This window comes from Pelodiscus sinensis, chromosome 27 (genome assembly GCF_052426305.1).
Source record: "Pelodiscus sinensis isolate ZL-2025 chromosome 27, ASM5242630v1, whole genome shotgun sequence".
Taxonomy (NCBI): Eukaryota; Metazoa; Chordata; order Testudines; family Trionychidae; genus Pelodiscus; species Pelodiscus sinensis.
In genome coordinates, this window is record NC_143078.1 from 14642331 (window position 1) to 14662165 (window position 19835).

General features: G+C 61.4%; 1 protein-coding gene across 1 annotated transcript; it reads left to right on the plus strand.

The window, feature by feature from the left end:
* The first annotated feature begins 8304 nt into the window (after nt 1-8304).
* On the plus strand, nt 8305-13839 carry ELF3 (E74 like ETS transcription factor 3). Its single transcript, XM_075910225.2, has 9 exons — nt 8305-8463; nt 9141-9288; nt 10063-10284; nt 10574-10666; nt 10758-10883; nt 11144-11236; nt 11919-12035; nt 12355-12550; nt 12775-13839. The coding sequence occupies exons 2-9, from the start codon at nt 9147-9149 to the stop codon at nt 12884-12886; spliced, it is 1101 nt and encodes a 366-aa protein (XP_075766340.2). The 5' UTR covers nt 8305-8463; nt 9141-9146; the 3' UTR covers nt 12887-13839.
* Nucleotides 13840-19835: the final 5996 nt, after the last annotated feature.

Below are 19835 nucleotides of genomic sequence, written 5' to 3' on the forward strand. Positions count from 1 at the left end.
GCTAATCCACTCCCTGCCCTGCCGGCTTCCTGCTTCCCCTGGAGCTGGCGCCTGCCCCAGTGCTTCCAGGGGCTTCCCTGAGGGGCAGGAGCCCAGGCCGAGGGACGCTGGTGCAGAGCCCCCAGTGCACGGTGCCCTGGGGGAGTTCCCAGCACCACGCGGGACGCGGGGGCAGTGTGTTCTGCCTGCTCAGCGTTAGTACCGCTATAAGCACATGACTATGCCCCTTCCCCTCCGCTGCACACACCTGGGGCGTGGGGCTTGTTCTTACGGCAGTCACTGCCCCCCCCCCGGGCCCTAGCCGGCATGCATGGAGAAGCCAGGCTGTGCCTGAGGGAGCTTGGGCTGTGTAGCCTGTACCCCTCGTACCCTGCGGAGGGGGCCCTGTCTGGCTCCACCCGGTGCAAAGCCCAGGGCAATGGGGCAGGGACCGAAACTGGCCAGCTGCCACACTGTTATCTCCCCACCCTGAGCCCCTCCCCGGCCACCTAAGGAATTCGTGCCCTCCAGGCTCTCAGGCAGGAGTCGCTCCCTCCCACCCCGGCTGTGGGGCAGAAGGGCCCAGGCTGCAGAGCGGTGATGCTGACGGGAGAAGAGTGCCCTGCGGTTGGGGTATCGCCTCTGGCCTGTGACCCCGAGGGGGGGGCGGGCCTGGCTCGGAGCAGGGCGAGCTGTGGGGTGGGGCATCTTTGCCTTCCTACGCCTGCCCAGGCATTGGCCCATCAGCAGATCCCCAGCAGCATGGGCCGTTGTCGTGCTCCGCGGTGGCCAGCAGGTGGTGCCCACAGCTTGGCATGGGTGAGCTTCACCCTCACCCTGATAAATCAACCACGGGCTGCTCCCCACTCCCTGCAGCCTGACCCTCCTCTCCCCCCCCCCCGTTCTCGAGCCCCCGCAGCCCCTCTGGGCTCAGTTTGCCCAGCTGTCCCGTGGGCCAGAGCGGGCAGAGCTCCCCAGTGACATCTCGCCCGGCCCCTGGCGCCGGCGCAGCCCAGTTCTGCCCACGGCTGCGCTCGCCTCGGACCTGCTGTGGGACGGGCTCAAATGGGCCGAGCTAAGGAGCCCCGTGTGGCAACGTGCAGGCTCTGTGTGCTGTAGTCTGAGGGGTGGGGCGGAGTGTGAGTGTGTGGTGCATGTGTGTGAGGGTGTGTGTATGGATATATGTATGGGGTAGGGATGTGGGGGTGTAGGCATGTATGTAGGGGGGTGTGAGGGGGTTCACTCACCACCATAGCACCCCCGGCCGGCCGTCCACAGAATTAGCTTCTTCTGCTGGCAGGGCACCTTCCCTCCGGTGGTGTGTCCCCTCTCTCCTCCAGGCTGCGGCGTTCTCTTCCGGACGCTGCCCTCCGGCACTGCCCCCGGCAGTCTGAGCCCCCTTCCGGGGTTGGTTGTTTCCTCAGCGGGCCCTTCCTCAGGCCCTGCAGTCTGGGGGTTTGCTTGGCCAGAGCTCCCCCAGCCCTGCCCTAGCGCCAGGGAGCCTCCTGCTACCGCCGGAGCATGGGTCCCAGCTGGGCCCCAATCATCTAACCTGGCCTCAGCTGGGGCCAAACTCCCAGACCCTGCTCCAGGCTGGGGTTTGTTCTTAAAGGGCCAGTGCAGGGTGAACGCCCTGTCACAGGGGGGTGTATGTATATGTATGGGAGCAGAGGTGTGGGTGTGGTGTGTATGTGTGGGGGGTGTGCATGTATGTGTGTGCAGGGATGTATGTGGTGTGTGGGTGTATGTATGTGTGTGTGTGTGTGGTGTGTGTCTGTGTGTGTGTGGTGTGTGTATGTATGGGGCAGGGGTGTGTGTGTGTGGTGTGTGTGTGTGTCAGGGGTGTGTGTGTGTGGTGTGTGTATGTATGGGGCAGGGGTGTGTGTGTGTGGTGTGTGTATGTATGGGGGCAGGGGTGTGTGTGTGTGTGGTGTGTGTATGTATGGGGGCAGGGGTGTGTGTGTGTGGTGTGTGTATGTATGGGGCAGGGGTGTGTGTGTGTGGTGTGTGTATGTATGGGGGCAGGGGTGTGTGTGTGTGTGTGTGTGTGTCTGTATGGGGGCAGGGGTGTGTGTGTGTGGTGTGTGTATGTATGGGGGCAGGGGTGTGTGTGTGTGTGGTGTGTGTATGTATGGGGGCAGGGGTGTGTGTGTGTGTGGTGTGTATGTATGGGGGCAGGGGTGTGTGTGTGTGGTGTGTGTATGTATGGGGGCAGGGGTGTGTGTGTGTGTGGTGTGTGTATGTATGGGGGCAGGGGTGTGTGTGTGTGGTGTGTGTATGTATGGGGGCAGGGGTGTGTGTGTGTGTGGTGTGTGTATGTATGGGGCAGGGGTGTGTGTGTGTGGTGTGTGTATGTATGGGGGCAGGGGTGTGTGTGTGTGGTGTGTGTATGTATGGGGGCAGGGGTGTGTGTGGACTTGAGGGGTCTGAGCGCTTGACCCGACTGCTGTGCCCCTAAGCTGAAATGAAGATGCTCTGCCCAGCACCCGCTGTGGGGGGTGGGGACACATTCCCAGTCCCTCCATGGGAGCAGCAACCGGGCCCCTGCCTCCGGCGGCCTAGCGAGCCGACAGTCTCCCCCGCGGCCTGCCAGGGCTCCCCAGGAGCTGTGGCTCCAGCAGTGCAGAGCCGTGGGGGGGGGACACCCCCCCCCCACTGTCCGCCCCAGGGACAATTAGCCCCAGAGGGAAAAGGTGAGCTGGTGGACGTTTCCCCCCACGCCCCTCCCCCAACACGCTGGCACCCCAGAGCAGGGGCCGGGGCGCCTGAGCCCACCCCCCGGGGAACCAAGAGGCCACGCTCAGGAGCCGTCGTGGGCGGCTTGCGTGGCACCGAGTCCCCGAGCGGCAGCACCTGAGCACGGGCCACTGAAACGGGCTCAGCCAGCTCCAGGCGGCCTGGCTCCTCCGGGCGCAGGGCCTCGCCCCAGGGACTGCAGGAGCTGGGGCTGAGATGTCAGCTCTGGGTGCGCTTCCCCCGGGAGTGGCCAGCCTCCTTCCCCGCAGGCGGGGCTTTGGGAGGGCACGGGCTGTCGCCCACCCTGCCTGCTGTCTGCTCAGCTAGCGGCTGCACAAGCACAGGGGCAGCCCCACAGCCTGGGGGCCAGCTGCCCTAGCCTGGGTTCCCGTGGGAGCGCGCGGTGGGCCAGGCGGGTCCGGAGTGGCGTGGAGCTCTACAGGAGTGGCACTGCTGGCTGGGCAGTAGAGGGATGGGAAGAAGCAGCAAAGGGCGATTGAAACAGCTGGAGAACAAGGGGTTCCATGTTCCCTGGAGCCCAGTGCCAGCCTCCTGTCCACTCTGCCCCGCCGAGAACCCCGGGCCAGCAGCCCCTGCAGCTAGCGTGGCATGCGGGTAACTGGGCACAGCCTCCCCCCCCCCAGCTGGCGTGCGACTGCTGCCCAGGGAGGAGCAGCAAACAGGCTTGGGGCAGGCGTGTGCGGTGCCGCGGGGCATGGATCCGGTTCTCCTGCATTCCTGGGAGCCAGCAGCCCTGCCCGAGGCAGAGGCAAGCGTGCCACTGGCCTCCCACCATGGAAATTCCCACTCTGCCCTGGGCACAGCTGGGCCCGTGAGCAGTTCTGTGCTGAACTCAGGGGCACGGCAGGGATGCAGCCAGCGGTAGCCTAGCCCCACACGCTCAGGCCCATCCTGCCCGGAGCAGGTTAGGGGCAGCAGGCGGCGAGCTGGAACAAACCAGCCCTGCACGCACAGAGGCCGAAACACCCACCTCTCCCCACAGGCTCGCTTGGAGCTCGCAGGGCTGTGCCTGTGTGAGCAGCTGGCCAGCCGAGGCCCTGGGACCAGGCCTCAGGGAGAGGGACGGTGGGCGGGTGTGATGCCCACACGCCCATGGAACCCCAACCGACTGGTCACGCGACATTCTGCAGCCTTTGTGCCCATGTCTCGCGCCCACATCGATACCCACGCAGGCGCCGAGTCCTGCCTGAGCCCTGCGGTGGCTCTCCTGAGTGCGCCTGGTCGCCGCCGTGCTGAAGGCTGGGGGCAAAGAGGGCACTTCCCACTGTCTGCCCCACTGCCAAGAGCCCAGTGCCCACTATGGGCAATGCCTGTGCAGTGCGGTGACTTCCAGCTCACGGCCCGCCTGGCTCTTCTCTGCCAGTCTCGGCTGATGAGCAACCTGTGGAACTCACGGCCACAAGGTGTTGGGGGAGGAGCGCTCGGCGGGTTTTGGGAACGGCGTTAGCAGAGGGATTGAGTGAATAGAGGGACACCCCTGGGCAGAGCCAGCCCACCCCTTCGAAAGCTGAGCAGTGGCTGGGTCACGTGCAGACGCCATGACTGCGCCATGAGAGCGGCGCACGGGGAGAGGGTCCGGCATTGGCTAGGAGAGGTGGGAAGCCTGGGAGAGCTGCTGGCCCAGAGAGCTCCCAGGAGCAAGGGGCTGGGACGCCCCTTCCCCACTGTCAGTCACCAGGAGGGAGGGGCGGCTTGCAGCAAGGCCCAGCGCCAGCCCATCGCTCAGGGACGAGGATCCCTGGGGACGCCTGCAGCACTGGGACACCCCCCCCCCCCACTGTCTGCCCCAGGGACAATTAGCCCCACCCCAGCACAGGGCACTGGAAGGACGTTGTGGAGGACAAAGTGCTGGAGGCTATATCTCCTCTTCTCTCTCTCTCTCTCTCTCTCTCACACACACACACACCCTGGCTCTGTCTGATCACACACAAACATGCATACAATCTCACACACACACACACACACACACACACGGCTGTCTGATCACACACAAACATGTATACAATCTCTCTCTCTCTCTCTCACACACACACACACACCCACACACACACACACACACACACTGGCTGTGTCTGATCACACACAAACATGCATACAATCTCACACACACACACACACACACACACACACACACACACACACACACACACACACACACTGGCTGTGTCTGATCACACACAAACATGTATACAATCTCTCTCTCTCTCACACACACACACTGGCTCTGTCAGATCACACACAAACACAAATATGCACACCCGTGCGCACACCCTGCCAGGTTACACCTCATCCCCCCTCAGGTTTCTCTCCCCAGGTGTCTCTCTCTCTCTGAAGAATGAACCTGTCCGTCTGTCAGTTGGTCTAGGGCACCCCCTAACCCCGTCCCACCTGCTCCCCCCTCGAGTCGCTCCCTGACCTCGCTCCGCCAGGCTGCGGGGAACGGGGCGCTGCAGATCGGGCGCCATTGCCCGGGACCCCCGAGTTGGGAGCGAGCAAGCGCAGTGCGGCCTTGCTGGGGCAGCGGGTCTGGGGACGGAGCAGTTCCAGGCTGAGCATCTCCAGTGGCGCCAGCTCTTGGGACTGGCCGGTGAACCTTGTGCTGTTTGGAGGGCAGGATCTGCCCAGCCCCAGCTCCCGGAGTCATGTGATTTCACGAGACTCTCCGCTTGCATTTTTGGAAATAAAAGGCCCATTTCTAGTCCTGGTGGTTCCAGGGAAAAGCTTGAAAGCGTGGGGCCAGCACCACCCAGCTTGGGTAGCAAACAGGCATGGGATGGGGCCTTGCTCCTGCCAGGGATCCCAGGCGCTAGCTCTGTGCAGGGAGCGTGGCTAAGAGCATGGTAACTCACGGACCCTTCCCTCCAGCTCTGATCCCCCCCCTGCCCAGTGCAATTCCTTGGAAAGCTTCTGTTGTGGTTCCAGGGCAGACTGAAAACACATTTCAAAACCTGCTGAGAGGTAACAGTATCCTCCAGCGCCGCCACCCCTCTGCAAACCGGCCCTTGCCTGCCCAAACAGCCCTGTGCTCACCGGGGGCATATTCTCCACCCTGTGCCAATCACCCCAGCAGCTGAACGGGTCCCCCCAAAGGACGCCGCCAAGCTTGGCCACCAGAGGGCGACGAGGCCCCAGCCGTGTGCCAGCCGCACCTGTTGTCCGGCAGGTGCACAAGTGGGAGCGGGCTGGAGAGAACCACCGGGGCCGCATCAGCGCGACCGGCCACCGCTGCTCCCTGGGCCCCTGCACCTTGGAGCTCAGCCCGGCTGCACGGTGCCTGGGCAGGCGCCAGGCTCAGCAGGGCCAAAAGAGGCTTTTCCAACTCGGGCCTCTGGGGCCCGTTGGATGTGGGGCAGGGAGACCAGGGGGCATTTCCCACCGAGGCGCAGCCTGAGAGGGGGCCGTGAGAAAGGCCTGCCCCGTGCCGCCCTGAGGGGGCTGCGTGTGGGCCGCAGAGGGAAGTGGCCTCGGGGGCGAGAGGGCAGGGGGAGGGTCCAGGAGCTAGGACAGGGATAGCCAAGCCTCGGCCTCCAGTGAGGGAGAATAGTGCCCCGTCCTGGGGCGAGGACAGGCCAGCACACGGCACCAGAGCCTGGCAAACGGGGCCCGTTCTGTAGCTCCTCTGCTTTGTGCCACCCGCCTCCTCTGCCAGACGTGGCTTGCAAACTACGTGTGTGCGTGTTTGTGCGCACTCGCAATGGCTGCTCGTCCCCACGCACAGTGTACGTGTGTCTGTGAAGCCTGAAGCCAGGAGAGGGAACTGTGTGTGTGTGTGTGAAGCCTGAAGCAAGGAGAGGGGTGTGTTTGTGTGTGTGTGTGTGTGTGCCGCGCGCATGCAATGGCTGCTGGTTCCCACACAGAGTGAGAGAGAGAGAGAGAGTGTGTGTGTGTGTGTGTGTGTGTGTGAAGCCTGAAGCCAGGAGAGGGGGCTTTGTGAGCCAGGAGAGGGAGCTTTGTGTGTGTGTGTGTGTGAGCACGCAATGGCTGCTGGTCCCCATGCACAGTGTGTGTGTGAAGCATGAAGCCTGGAGGGTGTGTGTGTGTGTGTGTGTGTGTGTAAAGCCAGGAGAGAGGGCCGGGTGTAGGGGTGTGTGTGTGAGCGCGCAATGGCTGCTGGTCCCCATGCACAGTGTGTGTGTGAAGCATGAAGCCTGGAGGGTGTGTGTATGTGTGTGTGTGTGTGTAAAGCCAGGGGAGAGGGCCAGGTGTAGGGGTGTGCGTGTGAGCGTGCAATGGCTGCTGGTCCCCATGCACAGGGTGGGCGCCACACTTGCAGGTGAAGCGCCCAGAAAGCAAAGGCTGGGTGGAGTCCCACTTGCACACCGTGCACTGATGAGTGTCATTAAAAATAACGAAACGAGGCTGGGTCATTAGGCAGCTTGACTTGCTGCCTCTGGATGACATCACAGCCCGGCCTGGGGAAGTCGGAGGCCAGGGCAGTTTTCCCAGGCGTGAGGTAACCGGGTGACGTCACTGGGCAGAGGGGTGACACACAAGCGACCTGAGCGGCCAGTTAGCTGTCCCGTTCCAGGGCGCCCAGCTGGGTTGCCTGGACCTGTTGGCATTTCGGGGTTCGACTGGGGCAGTGCGGCGCCCAGCACGTGTGTGTGAGTGCACGTATGTATTGTCGAGCATTGTGTGTGTGTTGTGGTGCTGTCAGCCGTCCCTTCCAGGCCAGGACATGGCCTGTATGTGGTGACCTCCAGATGCGGGGGTGGTCTGCAGCCTCAGCACAAAATCCCCCATCTGTCCGTGTGTGTGTGTGTGTGCGTGTGTGTGTGTGATGTAGGCGGAGCTGGGATAAACAGCCCTCTTCAGCGCCTGGAAGTTGAGGGGCAGAAGGGGCCAGCCCAGCTGGAGCTGGTCAGAACTAAAGCCACGCCTACACGGGGAAATGCATTCTTCCCTCTGCCCCATTGACACCCAAATCAGCTGCCTCCCAGGACCCAGCCCAGCTCCGGCCTGGCTGGGTGATGCTTAGGGCCTGTCGCACCCTTGGGTGCCCTGGAGGGAGGAGGTTCCCCCACGCCAGGCTGGTTACACTCCAGCTGGGGCAGTGCCCATTTTCGGGTGGTCACTTGCAGAGGCCGGGCTGAACCTAAACTCCAGCTCCAGACTTTCGGGGGGCCCAGGGCTGGAGCTGAGGTTCTTAGCTCAGCCAAAGGGAACGGCGGGTTTGCGGGGAGGGGTGCACAGGGCAGGTTTGCTTGGCCACAGCTGCCCCCTTTGCCAAGCCGGACTCCCGGCTCCTGGCAGGGAGAGGCTCGGCTGGCACGCCAGCCCCTTACCCGGGTGCTACTCCCAGGCGGGGAGGAGATGGCTGGTGAACCTGCTTTTGTGAGCAAACACAGGCGATTAGAAGGAGAGAATAACACGGTGAGGGTGAGACACTGGCACAGGCTGGGCGAGGGATCTGACAATCATTAAACTGGCCAGCCCTGATTTCCCGGCAAGACAGCGCTGGCATGGAGCCAGGTGGCACCTATTATGCAAATTCGATGGAGCTGGGAGCATGAATGCTTGAGCTAGGAATTCCCCTAGAGCCGCGAGATCATGTTACCGAAGCCACCCGCGATATAAGGCCAGCTACCCGGGAGCGGCCGCCTCTAGGCGTAGGCGCTGAGGGCTAAGGCACAGATGAGCCGTGGGTAACAGCCAGTGCGCGGCTCGGTGTGTGTACAACCTCCCTTCGCTGTCTGTGGATTAGCTGCTGCTGCCAGGAGCGCTGCGGTAGGTACCAAAGCCCGCGTGCACCGGCCGTGCTTTCTGGGGGCTCTTCCACGTCACCGGTGTCTGGCTAGCGGGGGATGCTGCTTTTTATCCGCCAGCCACCTGGGGGCCACACCGGGGGTAGAAAGCACTCGCCGCCCAGGGCCGGGCCAGGTGAGTGCAAACATGCCCGCTTGCCAGTTTCATGCCCAGGCAGGCACCTTGATGCTGGGACAGGTGCTGCTCCGGGTCCAGGAAGACTGGGTCCGAGGACTGGAATCCGCTTTGCCCGGGGCGCTAATGGGAGGGAGACAGGGAGCGGCCCTGGGTTGCAGGGGAACCGGAGGGTCCTTTGGGAGAACGGGCAGCGGGGGGAGTGGAGACAGAGCAGCCAAACCACACGGATCTCTGCAAATTCCAGTGCGATAAACCTGCTAAGCAGGAGACTCCGAGTCCCTTCCTCCCGGCTGGGTAGCTGTGCCGCGGATGGAAGGAGGCCTCGGAACACATGAAAGATGGACCACGAGAGGAGTGGGGGTGGAAAGGCGCCAGTCTGGGAACACGCTGGCTGTGACCTGTCTCCTGGGGCGGGCTGCAGGCTCCCCGGCCATACCTAGCCCGGTTCCAGGGCTCGCTGGGCAACGTGGCCTGCAGGCAGCGCTCCAGGAGCCAGGCTGACAGCTGCGATCTCTTGGCAGAGCTTCATGGCGGGATCCTGCGAAATCAGCAACATCTTCTCCAACTACATCAGCGCCATGTACCAGCCGGAGGAGGCCCAGCCGCCCCTGGAGCTGCTGGCACACCTGGGGAAGGAGGACAGCCTTGTGCCGCCCGCCGAGAGCCCAGGTGAGGCCAGCTGGGCAGAGACCAACAGTGACGGTCATGAGTCAGGCCTGATGTGACTCACCAGCCGGGATTCCTGCCCATGGGATAGGAGACAGCGTTGCCTAGTAGTGAGGACAGGGGTTTAGGAGACCTGAATTCTATCCCCACTTCTGCTGCTGGGTGACCTGGAGAAGCCTCTCACCTGCTCCGTGCCTCAGTTTCCCTCTCTAAAAGCTACTTCCCATAGCTGCCCGAGGGGGTGCCGGCCAGGTATGGGTGCCAATGGAGGCTGGATGGAGGAGGTTTTGAAGGTGCAAAGTGTTCCTGGGATTTGCCCCAGGTGCATTAAGGGGAGGTGGGTGGGCTGTGAGGGCAGGTGGGGAGTTCACCTCCCTTCCTCCGCAGCGTCAGAGTTTACTGCCGTGGGAGATGGGGGACTGGCTGGTTGGGCCACTAGCCGGCTGGGCTAGGGTAAGGGGGAAGATCACTCTGGGGTGGTTGGGATGGGGAGGCGGGGCTGCAGTGTCCTTCCCTGGGCTCCGCCGTTCCCTCGGCCCTGCCGTCAGGCCACGGGGGGACCCGAGAGAAAGGGGCAGTCGCCAGGTGTCCGTGCTGTCATGGTGACTAAGCAAGATACCCGCCACCCGTCTGGCTCCATGCCCAGGCGAGCCAACGCCTCCCCTTCCCCGTGACGCAGCACACCCACAGCCCTTCCCAGCCTGCCAGTCTGGTGCCAGGCTACCGCCCCGCCGTCGGGAGCGCGGCGCCCCTGAGCCCTGCCCTTGTCCCCCGCAGAGAAGCCGGCGTGGTTCAGCGAGTTCCCCTACCTCTGGAGCAAGGCGCAGGTGCTGGAGTGGATCAGCTACCACGTGGAGAAGAACAAGTATGACGCCAGCGCCATCAACTTCTCCTGCTGCAACATGGACGGCTACACGCTCTGCCACTGCACGCAGGAGCAGCTGCGGCTCGTCTTCGGGCCCCTCGGGGACGAGCTGTACAGCCGCCTCCACGAGATCAGTGAGTGTCCATGGCCTAGCACAGCCCGTCCCCTGCCCCACGCCCACCAGCCCGCCCTGGGGAGAGCCTGCGCCAGGCCCTCCAGGCTGGCTTGGCCCCCGGCTCTGCTGTCCTTTACCTGGGGCTAGGCCCATCCTGCCCCCAGACTCTGCTGAGAAGGGAGCTCTCGATGGCCCTGTGCCAGGGCTCGCACCCAGGCACCATCGGCTCGCTCGGCACCCAGGGGAGCGGTTGGACGTCCCCGTGTCCAGGCCAAACACGATTCATTCCTGTGCTCCCCCTCCCGCAGTCTCGATCTCGGATGAGCTGAGCTGGATCATTGACCTGCTGGAGAAGGATGACGCGTCTTCCCAAGAGATCTTCCTGAACTCCGGTGCCTCCGGTAAGAGACACACCCCAGCCACGCCTTGTGGCCCCTCCCATGGCATGTCCCTACCATGGACCGGGCTCACCCTTTCCTCCCCTGCGTCTAGAGCTGGGGAACTCATGCACGAAGGAATCCCTGGAGGAGATGAAATCCGCAAACCCTTTCTACCAGGCTGACTTGAGCTACTTTTCCGGTGCTCTGTCTCCAGGCAGCTCCGACATCTCTGTCTCAGGTACAGCCCTTACACGCCAGGCCAGCAGCCTGACAGCCAGGGCTCGCCCATCAGTCCAGACCGACCCTGCATCCTCGCGTGTGGCGTCTGCTTCTCTCTGGGGATGGGGCACAGCCCTGCAGCTGGGTCTCAGCTGGAGACGGTGGCCCTGCCGTGGTGCAGACCACCTCCCGGGGAGCGGGTGGTGTGCCTGGCTGCTCGGAAGTATTTCTGGAGGGGAATAACTGGAAATCCAAGCCTCTTTTCCCTTTGCCTCCCAGGCACCGGGACGTCCCGCAGCCCCTGCTCTCAAGACTCCGGTGGAAGTGACCTAGATCTCGACCCGACAGAACTGAAACTCTTCTCCTCGAACGGTGAGTTGGGGACAGACGAGTTTGTGGATTTGGGTCCGAGAGGGAAGGGACAGGCCCCTTCCCACTGGAGAGAGCTTGGCTGGGTCCCTGGCCTGGGGAGGAGGCTGAGAACTGACCCCTGCTAGAGGCAGCTGGGTTTAGTTCTCTGTCTGGTGTGTGTGGGGGGGGGGGGGGGAAGAGACTTCCAGGCGCTAGGTATCTGCCTGGTATCCAGACAGGAGGGGTCCAGCCCAGCCCCACACACTGGCGGTCTGGCCGGAATGGAGCCGGGGCAAGGAGAAGCCAAGTCTTTGACCCTGGGTTCTCCATCTGCCCCTGCTTTGTGCCAAGGGGCTGCATGGAGCAGGGGTGGGGGGGGTTGCGATCTGCCTTTGAGACCCTCTGCCTCAGCCACTGCCGGCGCCATGGGGGCTACAGGGTGGATGCCAGCAGCACCGCGGGCTGGGTGGGGGCTGGGCACTCGCCAGGGGGCTTTGCGCTCCCGCAGGCCGAGATCGGACGCCACCCGGCGCACAATACAATCCCTGGCGCCCCTTCCAACCGGCACCCAGGCGAGGAGCCGGGGGTGTCCCCCATCACGGGCTGGCTGAACCTGCAGGGGCCCCTGGTAGTTCTGCTTCTAAAGACCCAGGAGTGGAAGCTGGGAGGGGGCAAGCCCAGTAACCCCCCCCCTCTTGCGCAGATGGCTGTGCCGACTACGAGAAAGGGGACAGCAAGCACGGCAAGCGGAAAAGGGGCCGGCCCCGGAAGCTCAGCAAGGAGAACAGAGACTGCCTGGACACCAAGAAGAGCAAGCACTGTACGTGCCCGGCGGTCTCGCTGGCGGGCGGGGCGGGGCGGTGGGAGGAAGGATCGGGGCGCCAGTCCGTGGCAGGTGGTTGCGGATGGCCCAGGAATCCCTAAGGACTGCTGCTAAGTCGGATCGGTGTGACTGCACTCTCAGCCCCTCCCCTCTGGCTGGGCACAGCTGCCCAATGGCCCTTCTGCACCCCCTCTGGTTCCCGGAGTGCAGGGAGCTGCCCCAGTCACCACAGGACCTCCCCAGCTGGCCGGGGCACCGGGGCCACAGCTGGGCAGAGCCCTGACCTGGACCGGACCGTCCCTCCTCTCTGTTGCAGCCCCCAGAGGGACTCACCTGTGGGAGTTTATCCGGGACATCCTGCTGCACCCCGAGCTGAACGAGGGGCTGATGAAGTGGGAGGACCGGCGCGAGGGCGTCTTCAAGTTCCTGCGCTCGGAGGCGGTGGCCCAGCTCTGGGGGCAGAAGAAGAAGAACAGCAGCATGACCTACGAGAAGCTGAGCCGGGCCATGAGGTGGGTGTCCCGGGAACCCCCGTCCCGTCCAGGGGACACAAGGCAAGGGAGCCCCCGCCTGTCTCCAAGACTCCAGAGCCCGGCTCCAGACTTTGCTCCCCTAGCCTGCCCTTGGAGTTCCTCCCTGAGCTTCCCTGCCACTGTCCCCAGCGCCCACCCCTTCCCAGACAGCCGCCACCCTGCCCCCCCGCCCACGTTGCTGATGCCCCGTCCTTCCCTTCCAGGTACTACTACAAGCGGGAGATCCTGGAGCGGGTCGACGGGAGGCGGCTGGTCTACAAGTTTGGGAAGAACTCCAGCGGCTGGAAGGAGGAGGAAGTCTCGACCCGAAAATAAGGAGCCCAGGGGAACCTTATGAGGACTCGGGCTCTGCCCGTCTGGCCCAGGGGCGAGAGCCAAGGGATCCTTAGACAAGCGTGTTTGTCAGACGGTTGGAACCCAAAGCTGCTGTCCTGGGCAGTGTGTTAGCCTCCAGCCCCATCCTCGGGGCACAAGTGTACGTGCTGGTTACCCGCCGGCACCTCGGTATCTACAGCTGATATTTTGGCTCAAGTAGGTTATTGTAAACCATTATCTGTTGCGTTGCTGGACTCTTGGCCAGTGGGATTACAGTGACTGCCCGTTGGCAAAACCTGGGTGGAGGAAGGGCCGCGCTCCGTTCTCGACTTCGGGAGACTTCCGAGCAGAGCACGGGCGCCCGGGGCGCTCAGCGGCGGTGCGGGAAGTGGGCTGCACCCGTGGGCCCCCGTTTGACAGACGGCGTGAAGAGCGCAGATGCTGAGCCCCGTTTTTGCCAGCCAGGCGGGCTGTGCGCTGGTACGCGTCGCCTGCTGCTCCAGGATTGGCCCCCTTCTTCTGCTTAGCGCGTGTGACGCCGCCTCGGCCCAAGGGGGTCAGAGCGAACTGTGAATTTCAGACGGCGGCGGAGGGACCGTGACAACAGTCGCGGCATCCAGCCGAACCTCCCTCCTTGTACTTTGGGCATTTGACTCCATCCCCGTCTCCCACGCCACGCTGCCTCCCGCTTCTAATTTATGTCCCACTAACAGAGGGTATATATTGTACATAGAGAGCTATTTTTTCATCAATAAGCTTGATCTTGTGTGATTGTGAGCGTCCTGGAAGCACCTTCGACCCGACGACTGTTCTCCATATTCAGCTGGACTGAACTAAGGTGCTCCTGGCCTCCCAAGGCCTGTGTACAGCGCGCCCGGCTCTGGCGAATGCACGAGGTCTTTTCTGGGTTTGATAATGAGCATATCCAAAATAAATTGCTGCCTTTTTACAAACGGCGTGCCCTCTCCTCCTTGTGGCTTCGGCCGTGGCTGGGGGGGGGGGGGAAGGGGGCCTTGGGGGAGTTTATGGGCCTCTTGGCGAGCCTGAGCTAGGATTTTGGCTTTGCTTTTCGATACTCTTATATCAGTATGTGTACACAGCCACTCCTAGCCACATGGGGTTGTTAATGTCGTGAGCAAAGATAAGGAATAGAACTGGGTACGGTGGAGTGTAATATACGAGGGTATCCTTGAAGGACAATTTTCTCTTTTCCAAGTTCAGGGCACGCAACCCATCAGGCGGGGCGTGGGGACTGGCGAGAGGGTGGAGGCACAGGAAACCCGAAAAGGCCAAAGCAATGCCTCTCCCTGACCTCAGAGCAACCTCATTTCTTACCCGTCCCGTGGGCACACAAGAGCCAAGATCCTCCAGGATAAAACATGACCATACAGTGCAGGGGGTGGGGGGAAAAGCATGCACCGCAGGTGTGCCTGCTGGAAACGAGGCGGGGACTAGGGACATAATTATAACATGGAGATATACCTAGCTCATAGAACTGGAAGGGACCTCGAGAGGCCATCGAGTCCAGTCCCCTGCCCTCAAGGCAGGACCAAGTAACAGGACGTGGGGGAAGGCTCTGCAGTGTCAGAGCCACGGACAGGCTTGCTGGACACCGCAATATGCATCGCAGTGCCGGCACTATGGATTTGCCGTCTTCTGCTCTGTCTGCGCAGCAAGAGCCCGGGCAGGGGTGAAGGGAATGCCACCAAGAGGAGTCACTTGCCCCTCTGACCTCCTCCATAGGGTCCCCCTAAGGATCGCGCCAGACCGCATGCTGCACTGAAGAGCCGCTGCCAAAGATTTGGTCCCCGTATTGCTGGACTGTGAGCCAGTCACCCCTCACCTCCTGCTGGCTAAATAGACTGATCCCCTTGGGTGAATGCCTGATGGACCCATGCCTGCCCCCCCATCTATGCCATGGGGCTGTCGGTCCCTGCCTGAGGCCCAGAGCACCTCCGTTCTACTGGAGAAGGCTCCTTGGTGGACGGCCCGGGAGGAAGAAATGGCTCTGCAGCTGAGCTGCCTTTTCCTCCGAAAGCAGGAGGCTGGGGGGGAGAGGGGGGGGGGGGGGGGGGGAGGGAGCTGCCCAGTTCTCTGCTCTGCCAGCTGGGTGACCCTGTGCCATAGGCCCTCAGCTTGGAAGTCAGAGGCTCCCTCCCTGCGCCCCGCTATGAGGATGAGCCTGTGTGGACGGGGAAGGACTTAGCTTTTCTAAATAGTCCTTAACCTGTTCTTTCTCCACCCAGGGCTGCCCACCTCCTCCTCAGACTGTTGCCTAGTGCAGTAGTTTGAGAACTGACCTTGCCCGGGAAGACAGAGGCAAAGAAAGCATTGAGTACTTCAGCTTTCCCCACATCATCTGTCACTAGGTTACCTCCCTCAGCCAGTGAGGACCCCACACCCTCTCTGATCACCTTCTTCTTGCTAACATGCCTGTAGAAACCTTTCTTCCCATCCCTGACCAGCTGCAATTCCAACTGTGCTTTCACCTCCCAGCTCTCTTGCATTCTCGAGCAATATATTTATACTCCTCTCTAGTCATCTGTCCAGGTTTCCACTTCTTGTCAGCTTCCCTTTTGTGTTTAAGCTCACCAAGGATTTCACTACTAAGCCAAGCTGGTCACCTACCACATTTGCTTTTCTTACTGCGCATCGGGATGGTTTGTTCCCGTGCCTTCAATAAGGCTTCTTTAAAATACTCTCCTCGACTCCTTTCCCCGTCCTGTTACATCCCAGGGGGTCCTGCCCATCCCTGACCCTGAGGGAGTCAAAGGCTGCTTTTCTGAGGTCCAGGGTATGTGTTCTGCTGCTCTCCTGTCTTCCTTTGGTCAGGATCCCTGGTTGGTTCCTTCAGTATGGCTACGTCTAGACTGGCATGATTTTCCGGAAATGCTTTTAACAGAAAAGTTTTCCGTTAAAAGCATTTTCAGAACAGAGCGTCTAGACTGGCAGGACGCCTTTCCGCAAAAGCATTTTTTGCAGAAAAGTGTCTGTGGCCAATCTAGACGCGCTTTTGCGCAAAAAAGCCCCGATCGCCATTTTCGCGATCGGGACTTTTTTGCGGAAAACAAATCTCAGCTGTCTACAGTGGCCCTTTTGCACAAAAGTTTTGCGCAAAAGGGACTTTTGCCAGAACGGGAGCAGCATAGGATTTCCGCAAGAAGCACTGATTGCTTACAGTAGGAAGTCAGTGCTTTTGCGGAAATTCAAGCGGCCAGAGTAGACAGCTGGCAAGTTTTTCCAGAAAAGCGGCTGATTTTCCGGAAAAACTGGCCAGTCTAGACACAGCCTATGTGTACCAGGAAGTTACCCCCAACATTCTCCAAAAACTTCCTGGATTGCCTGCCGCATTGTACTGCCGCATTGGTCTCCCAATCGATGGCAGGGTAATTCAAGTCCCCCATGAGAACCGTGGCCTGTGATCTGGAAGCATCTCTCAGTTGTCTGAAGAAAGCCTCGTCTACCTCATCCACCTGATCTGGTCTACAGCAGACACCAAGCACAACATCACCTCTGTTGCTTCCACCTTTAAACTTAACCCATAGACTCTCAAGAGGCTTTAGTCCCTCTAAAGACTGGAGCTCCGAGCAATCAGTGCTCTCTTATATACAGTGCAACTCCTCCTTTTCTCCTCCGCCTGTCGCTCCTATGTGCTCCACTCATGTGAGTCATCCCACCAAGTCTCCGTTATTCCAGTCTCTCTTTGACTGGGCCAGGACTTCCACTTCTTCCTGCTTGTTCCCCAGGCTTCTTGCGTTCGTGTACAGACATTTCGAACGCCATCAAGGCAGGCAGGAGTGGTTCTTCTCCCGTGCCTGTCCCCCCGTGTCCGATACCTTCCAGTGGTGCATGAAGCAACACGGCTCTATCATCCAGCGGTGTTTCCCCCCCGCCTTTCCCCAGCTGGGGCAGCTGTAGGCTGACTCCGGCCCGCTGCTCCGAGGCGATGGGCAGGGCCGGGTTGGGGGCCTGACCCAGTCTGGGGAAGCCAGATGGGACCTCTCCTTGAGGGACTGAACAGGCCGGAGCTACGGTGGTAGGGTGGAACGGCACCCGCCCTGCTGTGCCCACACTCTCTAGGCAGCTGTCTCCCAACGGTGTCCCTGAGGCCACCTCCTCGCTTTGCGTCATGCACCTGGCACACATGCAACGCCCAACCCCACAGAGCAGCTCATGCACCCCTGGCAGTTTTAGCCCCTGGGGTCTGCAAACGTCTGGGAAAGAAACCTCCGGACGGAACCCTTGCCCGCTCCCGCCTGTGTTACACAGACGCCGCTTGTGTTCATGGCTGACCTCCCCGGGTGTCCCTCCTGGGCAGGGCCAGTGGGTGCTAATCCCCACGGAGCGGTGCGGGAGGGGTGGCAGGGAAAACGTGGCCTGAACAGCCTCCCTGTGCAGGGCGACGGCCCCTTTAAGAGGTCACAGAGTCCAGGACCTCGCTTTCTCCCACTTGGGCTGATGAGGCAGCACTGGGCCAGATGTAGTGTGAGGGTGGGGCTGTGGAGGCTGTTGGAGGTGAGAGGCAGCCCTGAGGGCTGAGGGAAAGCCGGCCCAGAAGCAGGGGATTGATTTTGGAAGGAGGTTTCCCAGGAGCACCAAGGGTTTTGAATTTGCTGCTGAAAGGAGCAATCCTCCTTTGCAGGGATGGATGGGGGGGGGGGGAAACTGAGGCAGGTCTGCCCGTGCTGATGAGGTCGGCTGCAGGAGGAGCAGAGAGAGGAAGGAAGGAATCCCCCTCCACATCTGCTTTGCCATGATGCTTCTCCCTTTGCCTCTCCTTCCCTCCCATTTACACGTGACTCCGATTTCCCACAGTGCTTCTCCCCACCCGCCTGGCACATGGATGGGGTCATAAGAATACAAGAATGGCCGGACTGGATCAGACCAAAGGTCCATCAAGCCCAGTGTCCTGTCTTCTGACAGTGGCCAATGCCAGATGCTCCAGAGGGAGGAGACACAACAGGGAACCCTCATGTGAGCCCTCCTTGTCATTCACTTCCACAGAAAAAGAAGCTAGGGACACCACTCCTACCTACCCTGGCGAGTAGCCAGTGATGGACCTAACCTCCATGAATCTATCTAGCTCTTTTTTGAACCCTGTTAAAGTCCTAGCCTTCACCACATCCTCTGGCAAGGAGTTCCACAGGTTGACACCGCGCTGAGCGAAGAAAAACTTCCTTTTGTTTGTTTTAAACCTGCTGCCTATTCATTTCATTTGGTGACCTCTAGTTCTTTTATTGTGGGAATAAGTAAATCACTTTTCCTTATTCACTTTCTCCACACCACTCATGATTTTATAAATCTCTATAAAATCTCCCCCCTTAGTCTCCTCTTTTCTAAGCTGAAAAGTCCGAGTCTTTTTAATCTCTCTTTATATAGGACTCGTTCCAAGCCCCACAATCATTTTTGTTGCCCTTCTCTGAAGCTTTTCCAATGTTAAAAACCCTCAGCGTGTGCTGCTGGTGCTTTGCCGTTGGGTTTTGGAGCCTTCGAGGGCTCGCCACAGTGTCCATCTTTTCACTACAGCCAAAGGGCTGGAAATGTCCTTTCTTTTAGTGCAAGCGGCCGGATCCCCATGATCACTTGACTCCTGAGGCTGGGGCTTGAACGCAAGCAGCCCCTAGTGCCAGAAGATTCGGCGCACCGGCTCAGCTCCATGTTGTGCAAACTCCCTGAGGCGCCTGAGAAGCCGCCCCTGTGGACCCAGGCCTGCCCCTCTCTGGAGCAATTGGCCTCAAGTCTAGGGCGGGAGCCACTAGTGTGGACGTGGTGGGGCTCACGTGTCCTTGGCTCTGGGGAACGTGTCTGCTCCCGTGACCTCTCCGGCCCACAAAAGAGCCATGGAACCCAGCAGAGGCAGCGACGTCGCCCCGCTGACTGGTGGCACGGAGCTCAGACACCGCCCCCAGGAGCTCCGGGGAGTTGGCCCCGGGCTCTGGCTTGGCTTGAGGTGCCAGGAAGCCGGGAGGAGTCCGGTGGCACCGCCGGCGCCGTTCTGTGGGGGTGGGGTAAGGTGCTGGCTCTCCGGTGTCCCTGTGGGCGCCGTACACCACGGGGGGGGAGTCACAGCGTGGGTCTGGCAGCAGGCCCCTGTCTTGTTCTTCCCACATAGCTGGAGCATGAGGTAAAGGAGCCCATGGGTGTCGAATGGCGCAGAAGCCCCGGGGCAGCACCGAGAGGGCGAGGTGTTTATCCTCAGTCAATAGATAACCCCGGCAGATTGGCAGGGAGGGAATAGCGGCTTGTCACGCATTGGGCCGCCCTGGCAAGCGCGCCTTGTTTACTGAGGCAGCTCTGTTTCTCCGCGGCTGCGGGTTGCGTTACCTAACCGGCCTGAGCCAATGTTTAACCAGCTCGGGCAGCCGCAGCAGCCTCCCTGTCTGTCCTGCTCAGCCTCACCCTGAACGTTCCCACCGCACAGCCAGCCAGCCTGAGCCGCTGGGCCAGCGGGCGGTTCGGGGGAGAGCCAGGCCGGGGTTTCTCCAGTCCCCCAGCTGCCCTGTGGACAGGCAGTGCCGAGAGCATCCCGGGGCGGGGCGGCTGGGTTGGGGGCAGAACAAGTGGGGAGAAAGGCGAGGTTTGGCCGCTACCCACGGTGTCCCGCAAAGCCCCTGGGAGAGCTGGTAAGAGGCTGCAGGGCCTGCATCACACAGCTCAGGCAGCTCCGTCTGGCGTCAGGCCCTGGGGGCTGAACCCACGCCGAGTGGCCGGTGGGAAGATGAAAGCCCTCCGGAGAACTCTCCCCCTCTCTAGCATCCCCCACCGGCAAGGGCACCTCCCCTGCTGGTTGCTGGGATGTCACAGCCCCCGAGCCCTTTTCAGCACCCCGAAAGCCCCCCCATCTGCCTGCCGGTAGATCGGTTCCACCCTATCAAATGTAGCCCTGCCGGTGGCCTGGAGGCGGTGGAGTTCCTATGGCTTATCCTGGCTCCAAAAGGGACCACCACAC

Bases quoted from the DNA above. Each gene is read 5' to 3' on its own strand.
- ELF3 (XM_075910225.2), top strand. From the start codon at position 9,147: ATGGCGGGATCCTGCGAAATCAGCAACATCTTCTCCAACTACATCAGC. The intron at 9,289-10,062 runs GTGAGGCCAGCT...TGTCCCCCGCAG, and splicing joins GCCGCCCGCCGAGAGCCCAG to AGAAGCCGGCGTGGTTCAGC. The intron at 10,884-11,143 runs GTACAGCCCTTA...TTTGCCTCCCAG, and splicing joins CTCCGACATCTCTGTCTCAG to GCACCGGGACGTCCCGCAGC.